Source organism: Solanum tuberosum, unplaced genomic scaffold, assembly GCF_000226075.1.
Source record: "Solanum tuberosum cultivar DM 1-3 516 R44 unplaced genomic scaffold, SolTub_3.0 scf00002, whole genome shotgun sequence".
NCBI classification, from domain to species: domain Eukaryota; kingdom Viridiplantae; phylum Streptophyta; class Magnoliopsida; order Solanales; family Solanaceae; genus Solanum; species Solanum tuberosum.
In genome coordinates, this window is record NW_006238928.1 from 177,273 (window position 1) to 195,778 (window position 18,506).

The 18,506-nt window shown below is 33.2% G+C and overlaps 2 protein-coding genes across 3 annotated transcripts; one reads left to right on the forward strand and one right to left on the reverse strand.

Annotated features, from left to right (window-relative positions):
• The first annotated feature begins 3,076 nt into the window (after window positions 1-3,076).
• LOC102597772 (protein CLT2, chloroplastic) lies at window positions 3,077-11,583 on the forward strand. Of its 2 annotated transcripts, XM_006337967.2 has the most exons (10): window positions 3,082-3,551; window positions 5,344-5,489; window positions 5,757-5,794; window positions 6,266-6,381; window positions 8,108-8,207; window positions 8,283-8,318; window positions 8,470-8,520; window positions 9,509-9,632; window positions 10,439-10,564; window positions 10,681-10,851. In XM_006337967.2, exons 1-10 carry the CDS (start codon window positions 3,151-3,153, stop codon window positions 10,833-10,835), a joined length of 1,293 nt encoding a protein of 430 aa, XP_006338029.1. In that variant the 5' UTR covers window positions 3,082-3,150; the 3' UTR covers window positions 10,836-10,851. The 2 variants fall into 2 exon arrangements, with proteins under 2 accessions (XP_006338030.1, XP_006338029.1); XM_006337968.2 differs by lacking the exons at window positions 10,439-10,564; window positions 10,681-10,851 and adding an exon at window positions 11,345-11,583 and having other exon boundaries at window positions 3,077-3,551.
• Window positions 11,584-12,812: 1,229 nt separating this feature from the next.
• Window positions 12,813-16,877, reverse strand: LOC102598313 (neuroguidin-like). Its single transcript, XM_006337969.2, is given in 9 exon segments — window positions 12,813-13,240; window positions 13,724-13,850; window positions 14,042-14,069; window positions 14,072-14,195; window positions 14,274-14,447; window positions 14,628-14,804; window positions 14,888-15,067; window positions 16,598-16,685; window positions 16,777-16,877. Coding segments are annotated over 9 exon segments (945 nt in total). The 5' UTR covers window positions 16,812-16,877; the 3' UTR covers window positions 12,813-13,228.
• Window positions 16,878-18,506: the final 1,629 nt, after the last annotated feature.

Here is an 18,506-nt window from a genome sequence, read left to right on the forward strand (position 1 = left end):
TCAGCTCTTTAAAAACTAGTTACTTTATATGTAGGCTCAAATTCAAAAAATTTAGCTAAAAGTAAAAGGAGTATTTATTATTGAAAGTCGAGCGTATGGATTGTTCGGATTCATATGAAATTTTGATTTGAATATTTGGTTTTCAAATTGAAAAAAGCTACCATTAAAATAATCTTGAATTGGATAGGATTCAATTTTGGATTAATTGGTGTGGTTACTGTGGTATTTTGAAATTTTGATTTTTGAGCCTTTAAGATCAATCATAAAAATTAATGGTCTGAGTTAATCTAATACTCCTTCTATTCCATATTAACACTTTATTTTGATAGTTGTTACATATTGCTTCATAATGTATCATATTATATTGTATTGTATTGTGAGGCAATGCACACCTATTAAGAAAAATATTTAAGGACATAATTTAAACCACATTTTTCACTATTATTTTTTTTGTGAATCATAAATATAATTTTGTAAATAGTGCAATTTATCTCGTAGAAAATATAAAACTTCATTAAAGGGAAGGACAAATATATAAAAAAAAATTAACATTTGTCTTGAACTTTAAACAATTCAATTATTTTGAGCAATAGAAAATTCTCAAAAATTCACTTAATACAGAATAAAGAGAATAGTTTATTTTTTTATGAGATATAACTTTCTACAATTATTCAGTTAACAAGGATTGAGATCAGTATACCGCTCATATCATATAGTTTTATATTATTAAACTTATACTATAACAAGTACAACTATAGGATACTAATTTATTGGATTTTTAAAAAAATAAGACATGGAATTTTGTATCTTCAGAAATCCTAATATCCATGGTATTAGATTCAATGTTCAATCAAAATCCATAAAATTTAAAAGTTAAATTTCAAAATTCAATTCCTAATTTAATTTAAAAAATTTAAATTTCGAATTGGCCCAACTCATCTCTACACACTGCTTATCACTCCGCTAATTAGATTTTCTATTATAAATGGATGAAAATCATTTTTTCTTCTCGGTCATTGAAACATATACTCCTTAAGAACAAAAATATTTTCTAGAAAGAATTTTAAAATAAATAAATATATCTTACCAAACCTGCCATCCAAACTAAGCTCCCCTTTGGCCATAAATTTTATTGTTGAAACTTGATACTTGAAAGTTTGAGTTTATGATTGTGATTTTAGATTTTAAAGTTCTGTGAGTGAAAGTCCTAAGAACCTAAAAAATGGTCTGAGATAGTTCTTAAGATCTTGAAATTATTTAAAGGTTAGATTTTTAAAATCTGATCAAATTTTGTGGTCAAACAAATTTTTGAAGTCAAATCTTTAAAATTTTATTCAAATTTTTTGGTCAAAACGCTAGCTAACAAATAAGCACTTGAACATAAAATTCAAATATTTTTAATTTTAGTGAAATTTTTGAAGTTGAAATTGTGTTTAATTATAATTTATGTAAGGAATATTTGGATTAAATATATAATCTACTAATGTCATAAATTGAATCCATATACGAGCTAGTGCATATTACTACATTTTATAATTTTTAAATATTATTGCAAAGATCGATTTTCTTGACTATTGTTGCACGTAATGATGTTCAACACTCGACAAGTGAATTTACAATATTTATTCGCATATGAATTTTATATAATAAATGAAATACGCAAGGAAAAAAAGTTGTCGTTGAGAGATTTTATCATAGAAAAAATTTGTAGCTATTAGTTGTTGGATATTTACATCGATTGATGGAATCACTATTAATTTCTTTTTCTAATTTTATTGCAGATGGACGATCTTTTTTTCGTGTCATAAAATAACTTACAAAGAATAAGAAGAATTTTAAAACAAAATAAAATGTAGCTAATCAGCTTATACTAGAGATGTAATTAATTGTATTGATCTTAATACTTACACCATCGATAAACTTTAAAGAATCTAAAGGAGTTTGAGTTATATATCTGCAGAATGTTTTTTGTCAAGATTTTTTTTTTCCGACCTACTCAAGTCTAACCCATTTAAACTCTTCAAAGGCTTTAACCACGAAACACGTAGATTCCAAAAACACATTGTTTCTCCTTTAGAAATGACTTCTCTATCGAAGAAAACATTAGATACTTACTTAAATTAGTAGGTTTTTGAGCTAATCTACGTTAGCTCTAAGTTCATTATACAAGGGTTCATAAAATACGGAATTACTATCTCTCTTAAAATGACATTTTCTTTTGACCCATTTCTCTCCTTTTTTCCCCTCTCTCTCTTCTTATCATTGATATAATAAAAAAAAAAACTATGATAACAAATATGCTTTAAAAATTCTCTACTTCAAATAAAATATAAAAAGTTCATGACTAAAAAATAAAATTTAAAATAAAGTAAATAATTGATATAACCAAACGTATCCTTAAAATATTGTGTTGTAGCTTGAAAAAGATAATCAAAGGCGGACGTTATTATTTGTAATAAACATAAATCTCAAATTTTATATTGAAATACAATAAAAAAATAAACAATAATTCCAAGCGACATACATAGAATACATTATGAGAGCTAGAATTTTAGTGCAAACATGAGTATTAGCCACTTCATCCATTATTTGAATCGCTATTTATTTTAATCGAACATAATATATAATAATATTTGTACTAATCACTTTCCAATTTAACTTAATGAAACTTTTTTCATGTGTTCTCACTTAATTATTATGTAGAAGAATTAATTACATAATATATATCTCCTCCTTTAATTGAGTATATGACTAATCTCAATAAATCATAAATCTAAATTATTAAATATATTCTAATTTAAGATAGCGTGTATAATTAAAGAAGATCATATATATTTTTGATTAACTTATTTATATAAGGGATCTTTAAGTAATAAGTTTTTTTTTTCAAAATTTAAACTGAAAATGTTTAATAGAAATACTTTATTATGTTTGGATATTCAATTATGAAGTTTCTATGTAAATTTTTGAGGTTGTCCATATATTATTTTTTTCTTCTAAATATTCATTTGCAATCTAAACAAAGTTTCACCTTTTATTTTTATTTTTAATGAGACCCAATATCTAATTTGAAGGTTTGAATTTTCACTTTATATTAGTAGTTCGTATCTGTGAGCTTTCCTCATTCACCTAACCATAAAGATCAATTTCATGGAGTCTCACTCTCTATCTTCTCAAACCATTCGCGCCAAATTACCTACACAATCTCTTCCTCGTGCCTTCAATGGACCAAACCCTAAATCTCTCTTCTCATTGCCTTCTTCTCCAAGTCGCATTTCTCCGATGATGCCTCTTCTCACATCTTCACGGCATCTGGAAATCCACCGCCGGAGTACCTCGTTTACTCTGCAGACTTCGAATTCGAGCTCAAAATTCCGCGCACGTGCTGTCGGAAGTGATTCTGGCCGCCAATTGGATGTGACTAGAGAGCTAATCGTTCTGAACTCTGCTTTGACTTTGGTGCTTGGTGTTGGGAATCGGGTGCTTTACAAACTTGCGCTTGTTCCGATGAAGGAGTACCCCTTTTTTCTAGCTCAGGTTACTACTTTTGGGTGAGTTTTGACTTTTGGTGTTTCTCTTTCAATTATTGTATGATCCTCGATCACAGTTGTTTACCTGTTTGATCTGAATTTTTTGTACTTTGAAGCTGAAAGTTGTTTTAGGGAGCTGATTTAATACTTTCTCCATTTCAGAAAGAGTGACGCTACTATTTGAAGAGTGTGATTGTTTTTGTTTTCCTTCGACTATGATTTTTTCACTCTTATAAATATTTTTAACGATAAAAAATAATGATGTATAGTCGTACTTTTTGATCTTCTGAATTTGTAATGATTAAACCTCATGACTCTCGTACTTTGTACCTGATTTTTTTAGAATATATTGAACACGCGCATAGAGATAGTTAGTCAGACTTCAATGTGAGTGGTGAGTATTGTGAATAAAATGCAGAAAATTTTGTTGTCCGACTCTCCTGTCTGCCTGTTTCGAGCATAGACTTCCATATAATAACTTGTTTTTAGCTGTTTCAGAGATGTATACTAGTTGCCTAGTTACTTTAGGTTGAATGAATTGCAATTACATGGTAGATAAATCATAAAAGTCCTTTGAATGTGGAAAGCTCATAATAACTGCAGCATAGTTGTCCCTGGTAGCTAGTAAAAAATATAACACATAAATTTGCAATCACTATAATATGTTTTCCCTTAATGACCTTGCAGAGATCTCCATGATCATCTCCCCTGGCCTCAACTATGAAAATAACATGTATAGGGTGTCCCTTAAGAACAGTGAAAAATACTCCGTTTGTTAGTATTTTTTTTAAAAAAAAAACTGGTAACTTTCATTGTTCTGTTTGTTACTTTGCATAGGAAGATAATTGAGTGGATGTGGAGTTAAGAGGTTAATTTGATTTGTATATATCATATTAGTGATAGCAGAAGATAACCATTAAAGAAATTATTGATGAATAGGTTTATAAAGTAAGCATCACATCACATCAAAATTGAAAATTTGATTGGATTAGTGAATTTTTGAATTCCTGAAAACTGTGACAGTTGCATAGGAGTGGAAACATGACAAACATTTGGGAACTTTTCAAATTGAGAAGAGTTATCATATAAATTGGAAAGAAGGGAGTAACACTAACATCCTTAGTCCTGAAGTTTCATTTTGAAAAATGTGTTTATAACCAAAGGAGGATGAGGTGACATCCAATAAGTTTATTGTCTTCTATACGTAATATCCAGTTCCAACCTTAGCTTGTGAGTAGTGACACAATTTTCTCGACCCATTCAATTTAGCAATTGATCACCTTTCGTATTTACGAAGCACAAAATTATAACTAGATATCGTTCCTAGTAAATTTCTTTTGCATTGAAGATGCTGGTAGTGGAATGTTGAATAACTACTGCAAAGGGGAGTCACATAAAGTATGCAGATTGAAGAATAGTTTTCATCCCTCTTGATCATTGATTGCTTGAAACCAACTCCCTCTATGCCATCATGTCTTAAATCCTAGCATGTCAACCATAAATCATCTACTTTGGAATGTAAATTATCAACTTGTTTTGACCTACCTTAGATGCGTAGGAAAGTAAGTGACAAGTGAATTTTTTAGTCTTAGGGGTCAGCATTTGCCTACACTCAAGTCAATGACTAGCTGAGATGACAATATAAATTAAAAACTCAAATATTCTGGTCAAAGAAGGTTGTGGAAAAACATGTCCATAACTTTGATTTTTAGTAGGAAATGCCATTATCTAATTTAAGGTTTTTGATCCTAGTTAATCTGTATTAGTTTTACTACGTGGATGCTGATACTTAATGTGGCTCAATTAACTTCAGGTACTTGGCTATTTATTTATCCATTTTGTATGCAAGATATCGTGCTGGTATTGTAACGAAGGAGATGGTGGCCTATCCAAAATCACGCTTTTTGCTCATTGGTTTCCTCGAAGCCCTTGGGGTAATATGTGGAATGTATGCTGGAGGTATTACCTTGTACTTAGGGAAGTTCTACGATAATAAATTCTCCCTCTCTAGATTAATATTTCTGCCTTCATTGGGAAAAGACAATAGATCCTTTATGTTCTACTTCTTACTCTACATCTCGTCTTTCAACAAATATTAGTCTTTTCTCAGCTATTTTCTGCTTTATCTAAACTGGAAAACAATAGTAAGGTCCACAAAGAAATGAATATGGATGATTCTTTGAGTTGTAAATTGATTTCTGATTGCTTTATTTTGGTATTTTACAGCCATGCTTCCTGGACCAGCCATACCAATACTTAGTCAGGTAACACTACTAACATTAAGATTCCCCTTTATTGCCAAAAAAAGAGCATGAATTAGTTCTCAAGTTATCTTTGCCTGGTGGTAGATCTCCAAGAGCATAGAAATGGGATGCCCTTTTCTGATGGAGCAACACATTCAATGCATCCTTTCTTTTCCTTTAGTATACACAAAGTGCTATAGGAATTCAATACTCCATGGCAGTAGTTTTTGATGAATTAAATGCATGCTTGGTGATTCAAAGCATGCAGTTTCTTTTAGTTGCATTATTTTGTCGCCTTACTGGCAACTATTTTATTTCTGATAATTGAATCATGAATTGGGAGTAGACTCTATAAATTGCTAAAAAATCATGTCCTAAGCAACTTCAAACTAGCAGAGTTATAATTGTATCTTAGAGATTGCTTAATAAAGTTCTCGCTCATCTATAAAAGAAGCAAAACAAGATTTCTTAGCAAAGACCTTTTTATTGCAGACCTTCTTGGTGTGGCAGTTGACTCTCTCTGTGTTCATTCTTGGACGAACATACTCCTTGAATCAAATTGCCGGATGCTTATTGGTTGCTGCTGGAGTGGTACTAGCTGTAACAAGGTCACACACTCTTCTCCTTTTAGGTCCTAAAAAATGTTTTTCTTCTTAGGTTGCAAGTCAAATTAGGATTTTGTTGAAGTCCTAAGATCAATAATGAAATTGTCCACTCTCACAAATTAATCTTTAATATGAGGTGGTCATATACTTAGTTTGTTTTTGTTTTTCAGTTTCAAAAAAAAAAAATATACTTCACATTGTATGATAGTAGGCAAATGTCCTTAGTTAAAGTATCATTATTACCTATCAACAAAATATTTTAACGTGTTTGAGCCAAAGAAAAAAGAATCGGATCTGCACATGAGGAGGTTTGTTGAAAATTTGAAACGTCCCTTATTTAACAATTCAAGCTTGTAGATGAAGTGGTCACATACTTCGATATGGTGTCAAAGCAGACACATATCCTAAGTTTTATTGACATTGATGGGAAGACCCCACTCACAAGGTGTATTAAAAAAGAGAACATCTCAAGCAGAAAATATCAGTTCCTAGAAAGAGTAACCAATAATCAATACCAATAGAAATGCTTTCTCAAAATCAATACTAATAGAAATGTCACACGAGTTCCAAGAATCTGCAAAAATACAAATAAAACAAAATTCCGCTAGTATGTAGTGGAGTGCTTTCAATCCCTTTTCAAATGTTGTACGGTTTCTTTCCTTCCATGTGGTCCATATGAGTGCCAGAGGACCACCTCCCTTGCTCTACTTCTTGTTTACAGTAAATCTGGTTCTGCTTCTTTTTAATTACATCATGTTAGTGCATAGTTCTCTACCCCAACAAAGGTAGGGTAACATCTGCATACATCCCACTCCTCCCTAGACCCCATTTGTGGGATCACAGTGGGTATGTTGTTGTTCTTGTTGTTGCATGTCAGTGCTTAGTTGCCTATGTTGTCCTATTAATTGTATAATATCCTAAATTCTACGCTACGAGCCTTGGTATGTGCTACACTGGTACTTCAGGTGTGTAACTGAGGCTTTGCCAATTCGCTAGCTGCCAAAATCCTCTCCAACTTTTCACCCCTCCAAAATCAATAACTGAATTACAGTTCTTAGGTCTACTGAACTCCAATCTCCCCATCCCTGACTCGGTGAAATTACTATTTTATCGCATTCTTTTAGAGTATACTCTGATAGATTTTGTATCCTAAACTCATTCCTTGTGATAGGGCCACCTGAATGAATCATCTACTTGAGAGTGCATCTGACTTGTTAGCACAAAAAGGAGCACTCCAATCTTATTCATAAAGCTACAAGGGAACTTACAATATTTTACTTCTATTGTCAAAGCTGGTTGGGCACATGCTGAGCTTATAATATACTCCCTCCGTCCCATTTTATGTGAGGTACTTTGACTCGGCACGAAGTTTAAGAAAGAAAGGAAGACTTTTAAAACTTGTGGTTCAAAATGAATGATACAAATTTGTGTGGCTGTAAATCATTTCATTAAGGGAAAAACAGACCTTTTATAGTTAAATTGTTACTTAATATAGAAATGTGTCATTCTTTTTGGGACTGACTAAAAAGGAAAATAAATTGGGACAAAGGGAGTATTTCTTCTTTTTTTTGTCACTTAGCTACTTCCTGTAGCTGGTCCTTTTGGCAGATAAACTGTTATAGATAGGGTTAGGAAGTTGGTTCTATGTGATCAAGCAGCTCATAATTTTATTTTATTTTGAACGGTTGTTCTGCTTTTATTTACCTTGACTTTTGTGATTGGAATGCAGCGGGTCAGACTCCAACCAGATGCTGGCAGGAATTGCATTTGTTTGGCCAGTATTGATGGTAGCTTCGAGTGCATTCCAAGCTGCTGCATCTATTATTAAGGTATTCAATAAACCATGATGTAGGAATAGCAGTCTGGATCCTCAATTAATCATTTCAAGGGCTTTGAATGTGTAGGAGTTCGTTTTTATTGATGCTGCTAGCCGACTCAAGGTGCATCTCTCTTTTACAGAGTTTTTTCTGTTCCTTCACTTAGCTTTGAATAAGGGGTGCATGAAAGATACTCCATCGATCTCGATCTCTTCTCAAATGTTCTGTTGGTAATGTGTAATGCATAATCCTGATAGCTATTCAATTTATACAGGGGAAGGTGCTTGATATCTTTGTCGTCAATTCCTTTGGATCTGGATTCCAGGTAATTGGTATGAGCGCGTGAAATTTTGATACACTAACTTTTGGATCCTAAAACTCTGTACTTCTGGGTTATTTCAGAGTAGAATGCCTACATAGTCCTGAGTTAATTAGCCTTAGTCAAATGCCAATTACTGGTTCTTCTGTTGAAATAGTTGTTTTCACATTTGGCACCATTTATTCAATTCCATAAGTCGAGTGGTATTAAATACCAACTTCTGGCTTTTGTATCGACTTAAATAGTCACACTCAGCACCATTTATTTTGTTCCAACCGTCAACTGGAAGATAAAAATAAACTTTTTGTCGTGAAATCTAGTTCTCGCTGAAGTTTCATTTGCAGCTACGCAGAGCTCATGTCCAACAATTTCTGATAGAGAGAGGAAATGTTCAAGAGATTGCAGTACCATTTGCAAGATCTCTTTTTATTTTGATTGGTCCCAATATGTTTTTCATGGATTTGCAAGCCACTCAAACCCTTTATGCTCTTCTATTTGCAGTTTATGCTGTTGCTGAAGTGTTATTGCAGAATCAATTGTAGTTTGTTAGCACGACCTTGCACACTATAGACAATGGATGTTTAGTCGAGAATTGTTATTTATATACGTTTAAATTACTTATATATCTGTGTGTATTCCCTCCATTTCAATTTGTTCGTCTTAGTTTGGCTTGACACGGAATTTAAGAAAGTAAAGAAACTTTTGAATTTTGTGGTCTTAAACTACAAATATGTATATGTACCAAAATACCTTTTGTGGTCTTAATTACATGTCAAGTGGAATGTTGAAATTAAAAAGTTGTCAAATTAGAAAAGAAACATTCCCTTTGGAACAGACCAAAAAAGGAAAGTACAATTAGGACAGACAAATTGAAACAGAAGGGAGTATATAAAAAAATTAGGGAATTGCATTTTCAGAGAGTGAATTGATCTGTTTACTGTTCAGCAGCACTGTATTCTGAATGTTGCATTTGTAATGTCTGTTTTATTTGTAGGCTCTGTTTGTTCTCCTTTTTCTGCCTCTTCTTTCAAACTTGAAGGACATACCATTTTCTGAGCTCCCTTCATTTCTTAAGAGCGGTGCTGGTTGCTTCTTCAACATAGGGAACAATGTTTCAGGTGCAATCTCTATTATCTTGAGCTTGTGTGTGGCTTGCATAAAAGGTCAATGTGCATCATTTCAGAATTTGTAAAGTGAGTTGGTGAAGGTCATGATCTTCTACAATTGACATATTTTCTTTTAAATTCTGCATCTTTTATTCACAATTACAACAAGCAATGGCTTCTGCAATCTTGCTGAGGTCGAATTTGATGAGGACCTTGATTTTATTTTTTGGGGGGAGCTGGTGGGAAAACAAGACTTGAACCTAGAATATTTTGGCAGGAAAGTGTTGTTTACAAGTTATAACATGCTCCTGCTTTCCTCAGTCAATCACATGGAGGTTTCAAGGATATGCTTGCGCCCATCGGTAAAAGGGTGGAGATATTTTGGATAATATGAATCTATGTACTTGTTAGTTGTTAGGAGGTTGCTCTACTTACATTATTATACTGTCCATAGAACTTGGGGTACTGGAATAATAAAAACCAAGCATAGAAACTGGTTTTAAAAACTTAATGTTGGTTGCAACTCAATTAGTATGTGTTTCTCAGGATTTGGTCCATAGCTGTACTTTATAAGTGAAATCTCAACAAGAATGAAATCACAATTTTCAGGTAATTTGTCAAATGGGCCATATACTGCTGGTATAATGTTCAATTCATGAGCAAATATTAGTTTCAACAGTTGTGATGTAATCCAAACAAAATTTTCGTTGTCTTATCCCATTATAGATGTGAGGACATGATTATCAAGTTAGAAGTATTTTTCCCAAGGTAATGGATTGATGAGTCTGACTGTCCTTTTGGCACCTTTTATTGGTCAGGTTGTGATGGAGCACCGTTGCTACCCCTTCTTTACATATTTACAAATATTGCTTTCAACATATCAGTTCTCAATCTTATGAAGATTTCATCTGCTGTAATTTCATCCCTTGTTGTGATGTCATCAGGTTCTCTCTCACAGACACTCTGTGACTCTGCACACAGTGCTTAGAGGTGTCGATTACATTTGAATTTTATGTAGTGCTATGACCAACCAGATTCTTTTTCCTCTTTTCTTATGTAGTGCCTTTGTCAGTGTATCTTCTCTCCATGCCGCTGCCATATCTCCCACAAGGTTCAAGTTTGAGCCCTTTCTTCCTTCTTGGCAGTGCTGTCCTTCTCATTGGTCTTATCCTGTATAACATTCCACGGACTCAGAAGCAAGACACAGAATTGTGACTCATTTGAATCATTGCAACTGATGTTCTTCTATGGAGATTCTGGATATATAATAGTCATGATCTCAGAAAGGTATGGGGTCCAGAAGAGTCTATAATCTCCATCTACTAAGATCCATTCTTCCCTGGTCATACGGTATGGCCTACCGCTAAATGGATCTGACAGTATCATGGTAACGTGACTAATCCTTCCACTGTCTGTCATCATAGACGAGCAACGCGATTGCCGGAGGTACTTGCAATGTTAAGACCATCTTAGCGTAACAAGTGGATTTTACAATACCGAAGTGCGCTTGCTATGACATGTCTTAGGTGGGTTAAAGAAATTATATTTTGGTGTATATGTTACTGAGGTTTGCATGCACAAAAACAGTTGGTCGATTCTTTTGGTAGACAGAAGATACAGAAATAAAACTTCTACATAGTCATATTTTGATTGCGATAAAGCCTTTAGGCTTATCAAATAGTGAAATAAGTTTGTGTAATTACAGTTCTATTCTATTCTTTCAGTGAATGTTTCACCAGACGAAGCAAGTTATGTAAAGCAAACATCTGCATCCTGCATGGTAAACATTGAACAGTTTGAATTTTCTACGGAATGGTAAGAAAGTCCATTTTTCATAATATCATGTTTCAAGCACCCAAGATTTATGGGTTCTAAATTTGTCACTTGACTCATAGTTGGTTGTAGTTACTGAATCTGCAATTAAATACTTGTACATTTTATTGAATTTCTTGTTTAAGCAAAAGCTTTTGGGTTCGGTCGAAACCATAAATATTATTGTAGCTCCACCCACGCGATGAACATTGAACAACAGTTCACTTAGCATTTTAACTTAAGTGTGAGCATACCAATCAGGAATTTTTGGCTTTACACCAAATTAATGTATGCTAGAAAAGAATCCTCAATTCTCTTTTCTTGATTCATGGATAATACGCCAGTATGCATTAGTTATGTTGGATTTATTTCATATCATGTTCAATTTGTTGTATTGAATTTATATGGTATACTAGAATAAGAAAAGTACCCCACATTGTTAATGTTATGGTTTACTATGTATAAAAATGGTGTTTATCAGTGGTGATATACAATCAGTATAGTGCTCACTCTATTTCACTTTGTTCGTCTTATTTTTCTTTTTAGTCCGTTAAAAAAAGAGACAATATCTCAGATGGTCACTCAACTATGGGTTCTTTTCTCATTAAGTAACTCAATTTTGGTTTTTAACTCGGAAGTCACTCAACTATAAGTTTTTTTTTCTTCAGAAAGTCACTCAACTATAATTCTAATTTCTCATGTAACATGTTTAAGACCACAAGATTACAAACATTTTGCTCACAAAATTCAAAAATCGTCCCTAATCTTTCTTAAACTTCGTGCCCAATCAAAACCTGAAAAAAGAGGGAGTTAAAACGCATAACTAATGCATGTTTTAATTATGTATTGGTTAAAAACATAATCAAACAAGGGAATACCTCCTACCAAACGATGCGTCTTGTTAAATTAAAGTACATAGCTAAATACATGTATTAATTATGCATTGATTAAAAACACAATCAAACAAGGGAATACCTCCTCCCAAATGATGCGTCTTGTTAAGTTTAGTCTATAGGTTTGAGATGTTTTATGAAAGAATATAGATTACAGATTGCCATTAAGAACCTCGAATGCTAACATGATTAATGATTATGACCAAAGATACAGAACCTTGATAACATCCATCTGGACATATTGATATTCGTTCATACTTTACCTTTGCTATTTCTACATCTCCAAGCATTTTTCTCAAACCAACCAAATTACTTTGGGAAACTGGTTCTTGAATTGAATTTAAGCAGTAACGGATTTTATTTTTATTTTTTTGTACTGTTTTCAGTAAACCAAAACACCACCTGTAATTGTACGTGCACAGAAAACACTAGTATCTTCAAATTACCACTGAGAATCATCGCGGGAAGAAAATGATTCAGACCTTGATAATGCACAGAACTAAGATATTGAATCTCATTGTAATGGAGCTAAGTCTCACTTCTGTAAAAGAAAGAAATTCATGACATGACATCTATCACTAAACTGAGTTTTCCACATCATTAACAGCTTACACCACAGTTGAAGCCCAAAATTGGTGCTCGCCACTGAAAATATATGCTCAAACAGTCCAAAAAGAGCTGGTTACCCTTTCAATGATCCATCTAGGCTTCAGTCATCACTGTTGACAACAATAATGAATACGGTGCAAAATTTTAGAGCGATAAAAGCCCCAAAAATTAATATCATGACAAAGTTGTACATGTTTTTTTGAGATAAGTTAGACATGCTACATGAGACCAAGGAACCTCTAACCATTCCAACCTTAAAGCCTCTCAATTGCTGTACACACACCAGCAGTCATATCAATTCCTCCTCTGCAATACCACATATATTAACAGTTATTTTCAGCAAGTTTCCCCACACAAAATAAAACTCATGTCCATGTACAAAAGATATAGATCAAAAGATAAACCACTACTACAAATAAGCTTCATTTTAATCGTGACTAAGATTGTGTTGTTCATTATACACGCTATACTCGGGAGAAGCAGAGGGTTGTGAAGCATTGGAAATAACCACATAACTCACAAGTCACAAGCCAACAATTTCCTTCCAATTAAACTGAGCTGAGCAACAAACAAGATAATAAGTGTCCATACCAGAATATCAACATTTTATGCATTAACTAGATAGTTTATCACCTAAACGGGGGAATGCACAAGATTTATATATGTCTAGGACAACTACTACATCATAGCTAATGCAAGATTTCATATATAATACTCAAAAGCAAAAGCGTACTTCAGATTTTGAAAGAAAGCAAATCGAGGATTCATGCAATCTCCCTAAACAATTACCTTACGCTTCTTCTGTTGTTTGATTCCAGTGCCACCATTCTCAAAGTTTTCTGATTGTTCAGAAACAGGTTCCCCTAAAGGCAAATTTTTTATCTCATCATAAAAACTATCTGTCAGCCCAAGCAACCTAGCACAATCAAAGAAAGGAGATTAGCCTCCAGTTAGTCCATTTTAAAAAAGAAATCAGAGCTCCACCTAATCTTCCAGTACTTTCCAAACTATAGATTAAGTTCATATCTGAAATGATCAAAAGACTGACCATCAATTGACTCTTTTTATAGTTAGTAAGATCGACCACACAGTTCCTACTGAACTTACCCATTTCTTGACTTCTTCAGATGTTTCATTTTCTTTTCTCCAATTTTGTAAGTGGGGCACGATCAAACGCCTCTTCTTCTCTTTTTGCACGTTCTTTCATTTTAGCCATGTAGTTTGTAAGTTCTCTACTTTCAGATCCAACAACTTCTCTTACCTGTAATTTTCACCGTGATCAATAGTCAATACAGGATGGCTCAGTGAAGTTAGTATAAATAGTCAGATAGAGAACTACCTCTTCGGGTCTTCCTTCAAGATCATTCAACAAATCTATCATATACGGGCTTTGTTTAGCATTTCGCAATCTCTCTTTTTCCCTCCTCAATTCATTTCTCTCCTGCTTTGACATCTTCTCCTCGCCCATAGAAGTAGGTGCAAATTTGGGGGGTCGATATACATTAGCACCATCCTGTAGGTCAAGACAAAAAACCTTCAACTACCTCTTTACTTCAAGAAATCATATGGGAGACTGAGTGAATTAAATCATAACTTCAACTTTTAAAATTGCTAAAGATCGAGCCAACTCTTTTAGAACAGGAGGAGAAAGGAACAAAAATGGTCATTTCATTGTCATGTACCAAACACCAACCTCTGCAGTGTTACTTGTTTTGTGAACAAGCATATCAGGTTTTGGACGATACTTCAATAGGTCCTCCTTCTGAGTATCTGTTCCCTTCTCACTTATAACTGACTTCTCAGAAGCTGTGTCGCTATCTCTTGTGAGCTTCTGAATTTGATACTGTAGTTTCTTGTCAATGGGGCGAATCTGCACAGAGCATGACAGTAAGAATACTGCAATTAAGGGCAGAAAATCACCCAAGAGGAGCTGGAGAGACAGCTTTAACATACCTTCTCCAAAAACAATCTCATCTCCACCAGACTCCGAACTACTGGATGCCCTTCAATTGAGAGTCCTTTTGCCTTGCGGAGCAAATAATAGACAAGTGATTGACAATAATTCAGAAGTAGCAGATGCTTCGTTTCAAGGTAACTTATTCCATCTGCTGTTGGAAAGTGATCTGCTTTCACCTGCAGACAAATTGCATGGGAATTTGGAAGAAGAAACAGGCATGTCAAGTTGATATAGTGCTATTTTCATTCTTTCCTACACAGATGACACGTAAAAAATCCAAGGCACATTCAACTGAAATGAATCCAGCAGTTAACTATTTTCTGTGACCGAGTTGCAGGAGTGCCCTGCTAAAGGCATTAATTTTATGGATTACTAACATGGGGGGGGGGGGGGGGGGGCCACAATGAGATCTATCCTTTAAAGACGAGCATGTATTTCAATATAGCATAGACTTGGACTTTCTCATACTGGCCGTTTGGGATGATTAGATATCAACGAAAAGTAACATGAACCCAACCCCAACATGGATAGTTGGATACTAAGTGGGAAGATCATGTATTATTGATCCTAACATCTGTCATGTGGAAAACCAAAATAGTTGGAGGATCTAACATATTAGTTCAAACTTAATTGCTTAAATGGGAGAATATTGGATTACAGGCACCCAAAAGACTATTGTTTTAAAAAATGTTTTACAAAATGAAACCATTTACTAAATATTTCTTCAATGTTCGATTGTACATAAGGTAAAATGTAACCTCATAATTTCTCAAAGTAAGAACTTGAACCTCATAGAGGTGATGGGTAGCAGCATGGGAATGACAGCCCGGGGTGATTATGGGTAGCAAATATATATTAAAGTTTCTCTTCTTTATTTTGTTAGTAGGAAAAAACGTTAAGATATTGATAGAAGAAAGTGATCGATCAATCAATCAACTATGCCTTAAGCCCTTAATCCTAAGCTAGTTATAGTCGGTTATATGAATCCTCTGCATCCATTCCATGCTTCAAGTCCATTTAAATCAACTAATAAATAAGGTAAACTAACTAAAAGATCTCTAATTTCACACTTTTACAAATGATATACATGTCTCTTTAGCAAGAATATAAAGAATCTAGATAAACACTAAACCAAATGAAAGTGTATCAGTTGATTTAGAAGATAGTAGTAAGAAGGTGTTTCAAATACAACGGGAATCATATTTTGCAGATAAAAGTTGATAGTCTACGACAGATTATCTTTTGGTGCAATTTAGAGCTAGTAAATGATGTTGAGACATTGGAAGACTTTATTAGTTCCCTGCACTTTCTGGATTACAACACCAATTTACTGCTGGTTTCATCAATAAAACTTACCTTTTGCTTAAAGAGTGTACCAGTATTTATTGGCAATAACTAATTAAACATGACTATTTGGTATCCAATATAGATTTCTTTTTTGTGTGGGGGGGCTAATAATGGTGTCCGGCCAACTTTCCGGCACCTCCAGTGCTGCACCAAGTTTTTTCCACCAGCACATGCATTGGGTAACTCTGTCGCTGATAATTGATGGGGAAAGGTTTCACCACATCCCAAAAACACAACGTATATCCTTAAAAAAAAATTCTAACTATATAAATTGTTATTCTTCTAATTTACCGAGTATCAATATTTAATAATCAACTATATCCATGAACAATCATAGAATTAAAAAATAAAAAACTGACCTTTGCAGTTAAAGCTTGTACTTTTAAGCTCACTGTATCCAATCCTGCTTTCATCTCCTTCAATACCGTAACTAGTTGCGGAGCTTGCCTGCATATTCATTCACATCCAAAAATATCAATATTATTATGTATGTTCCGTGATTTTCAGAACCTAAAAGACCAAAAAACAAAGAACTTGCCTGCTTATTCTTTGACTCGTTTCGAGAGATGCCATATTTCACTACTGATATCGCTGAGAGTGAAGAAGATACTCCCGTTGCTGTCAATGGCGGCTTCCTCCCTGTGGTTTGATTTATGGGACCCTTGATTTATTTATTTTCCAAAAAAATAGAAGGAAAAAAAAGGAGTGGGTTATGATTTGGGGTTTATATGGATATGCAAAGGTTCATCTTTGAACCTTGAGACTTGAGAGCAAGGGCGAGCTACCATGTGGTCATCGGTTTATTCTAATTTTTGACAAAAAATATAGAGATAAAGTGTAAAAATTCACCTATATTATTTCATTTTTTTTAGTTTCATATCTGAATTATTGAGAGAATAGATTTTATATCTAAACTATCACTTATTAGTTTGAAAAACGCACCTTAGTAGTGTGTCATGCTATGGTGTGTCATGCACTTTTTTTTTTTGAAAAAATCTTGACACACGACATTCCACATAGATAAATTATTTCACCTTGACAAAATTAAATAATTCACTATTAATATTAATTAAAAATTAAATATTAAAGTTTATCCCAAGAAAATATTTTTTTTTAAATAAAATTTTTAATTATTTTTCTTACTCCACTCCACCACCTCCTCCCGTACCTCCCCCCTCGGACAATACCCCATCCTTTTATTTTCTTAAAAAAAATTCTTTTATAAAATATTTTTAAAAATTCATACTTCACCCTCCACCCCCCCCCCCCAAAAAAACCACCCCCTCCTCACAAATGTTTCATAACCTATCAACCACCCACTCGTTCCCCAAAAAAATTGATATTATTTTATTTTAACCATCTTATTTAACCCTCCGCTCATAGTTTATTTATTTATTTTACATTTATGTTAGATTTTTAGGAATTTTTTCTACTTGTGTACCGAATATAACATAAATAAAAAAATTATTATAAAAAAAGTCATGTGGCGGCAAGTAAAAAATACTATATATATATATATATAAAACGAGAAAAAAATTTGGAAGCGGAAGATTAGGTCAAGTGGGTAGAATTATTTTATTAAAAAAAAAAAAAATCTAAATTAGTATTTGAGAGGGGTGGGGGGGAGTAAATAAAAATTAAATACTTTTATAAAAGAAATTTAAACAAAAAAAAACTAAAATCATGGGCGAGGTGGGGTGGGGGTGGGAGGTACGGTGAGAGGAAGTGATCGAGTGGGGTAATAAAAATATTTTACATTTTATTTTATAAAAAAATATTATTTTTTTGGGATTAATAATGTTTTAATCTTTAATTTTAACGAATGCTAATAATTTATTGAATTTTGTTAAGGTGGAAATGTGACAAAAAAAAATTAAATAAAAGAGAGAGTGTATTACACATCATGATGAGAGTGTTATAAAAGAAAGAGGTGTGTTTCTCAAACTAGTAAGTGATAGTTTAGGTATGAAACTCACACTCTTAATAGTTCAGTTATGAAACTCGAAAAAAAGGAATAGTTTAGGTATATTTTTAATACTTATTTCAAAATTATATAATAATTTTTATATATGATTAAAATAATTTATATATATAGAGAGAGAGTAGATGTCGAATTCTTCGACTGATTATGTGTCTATTTCTTCAAATTTTATACTCCTTAATAAAAATCATAACTTTGTCGCTTGAAAGAATACCTAATATCTACCATTTCATATTAGTGACATAATTTGTATTAAACTTATTATTTTTAGCACACTATAGGTAATA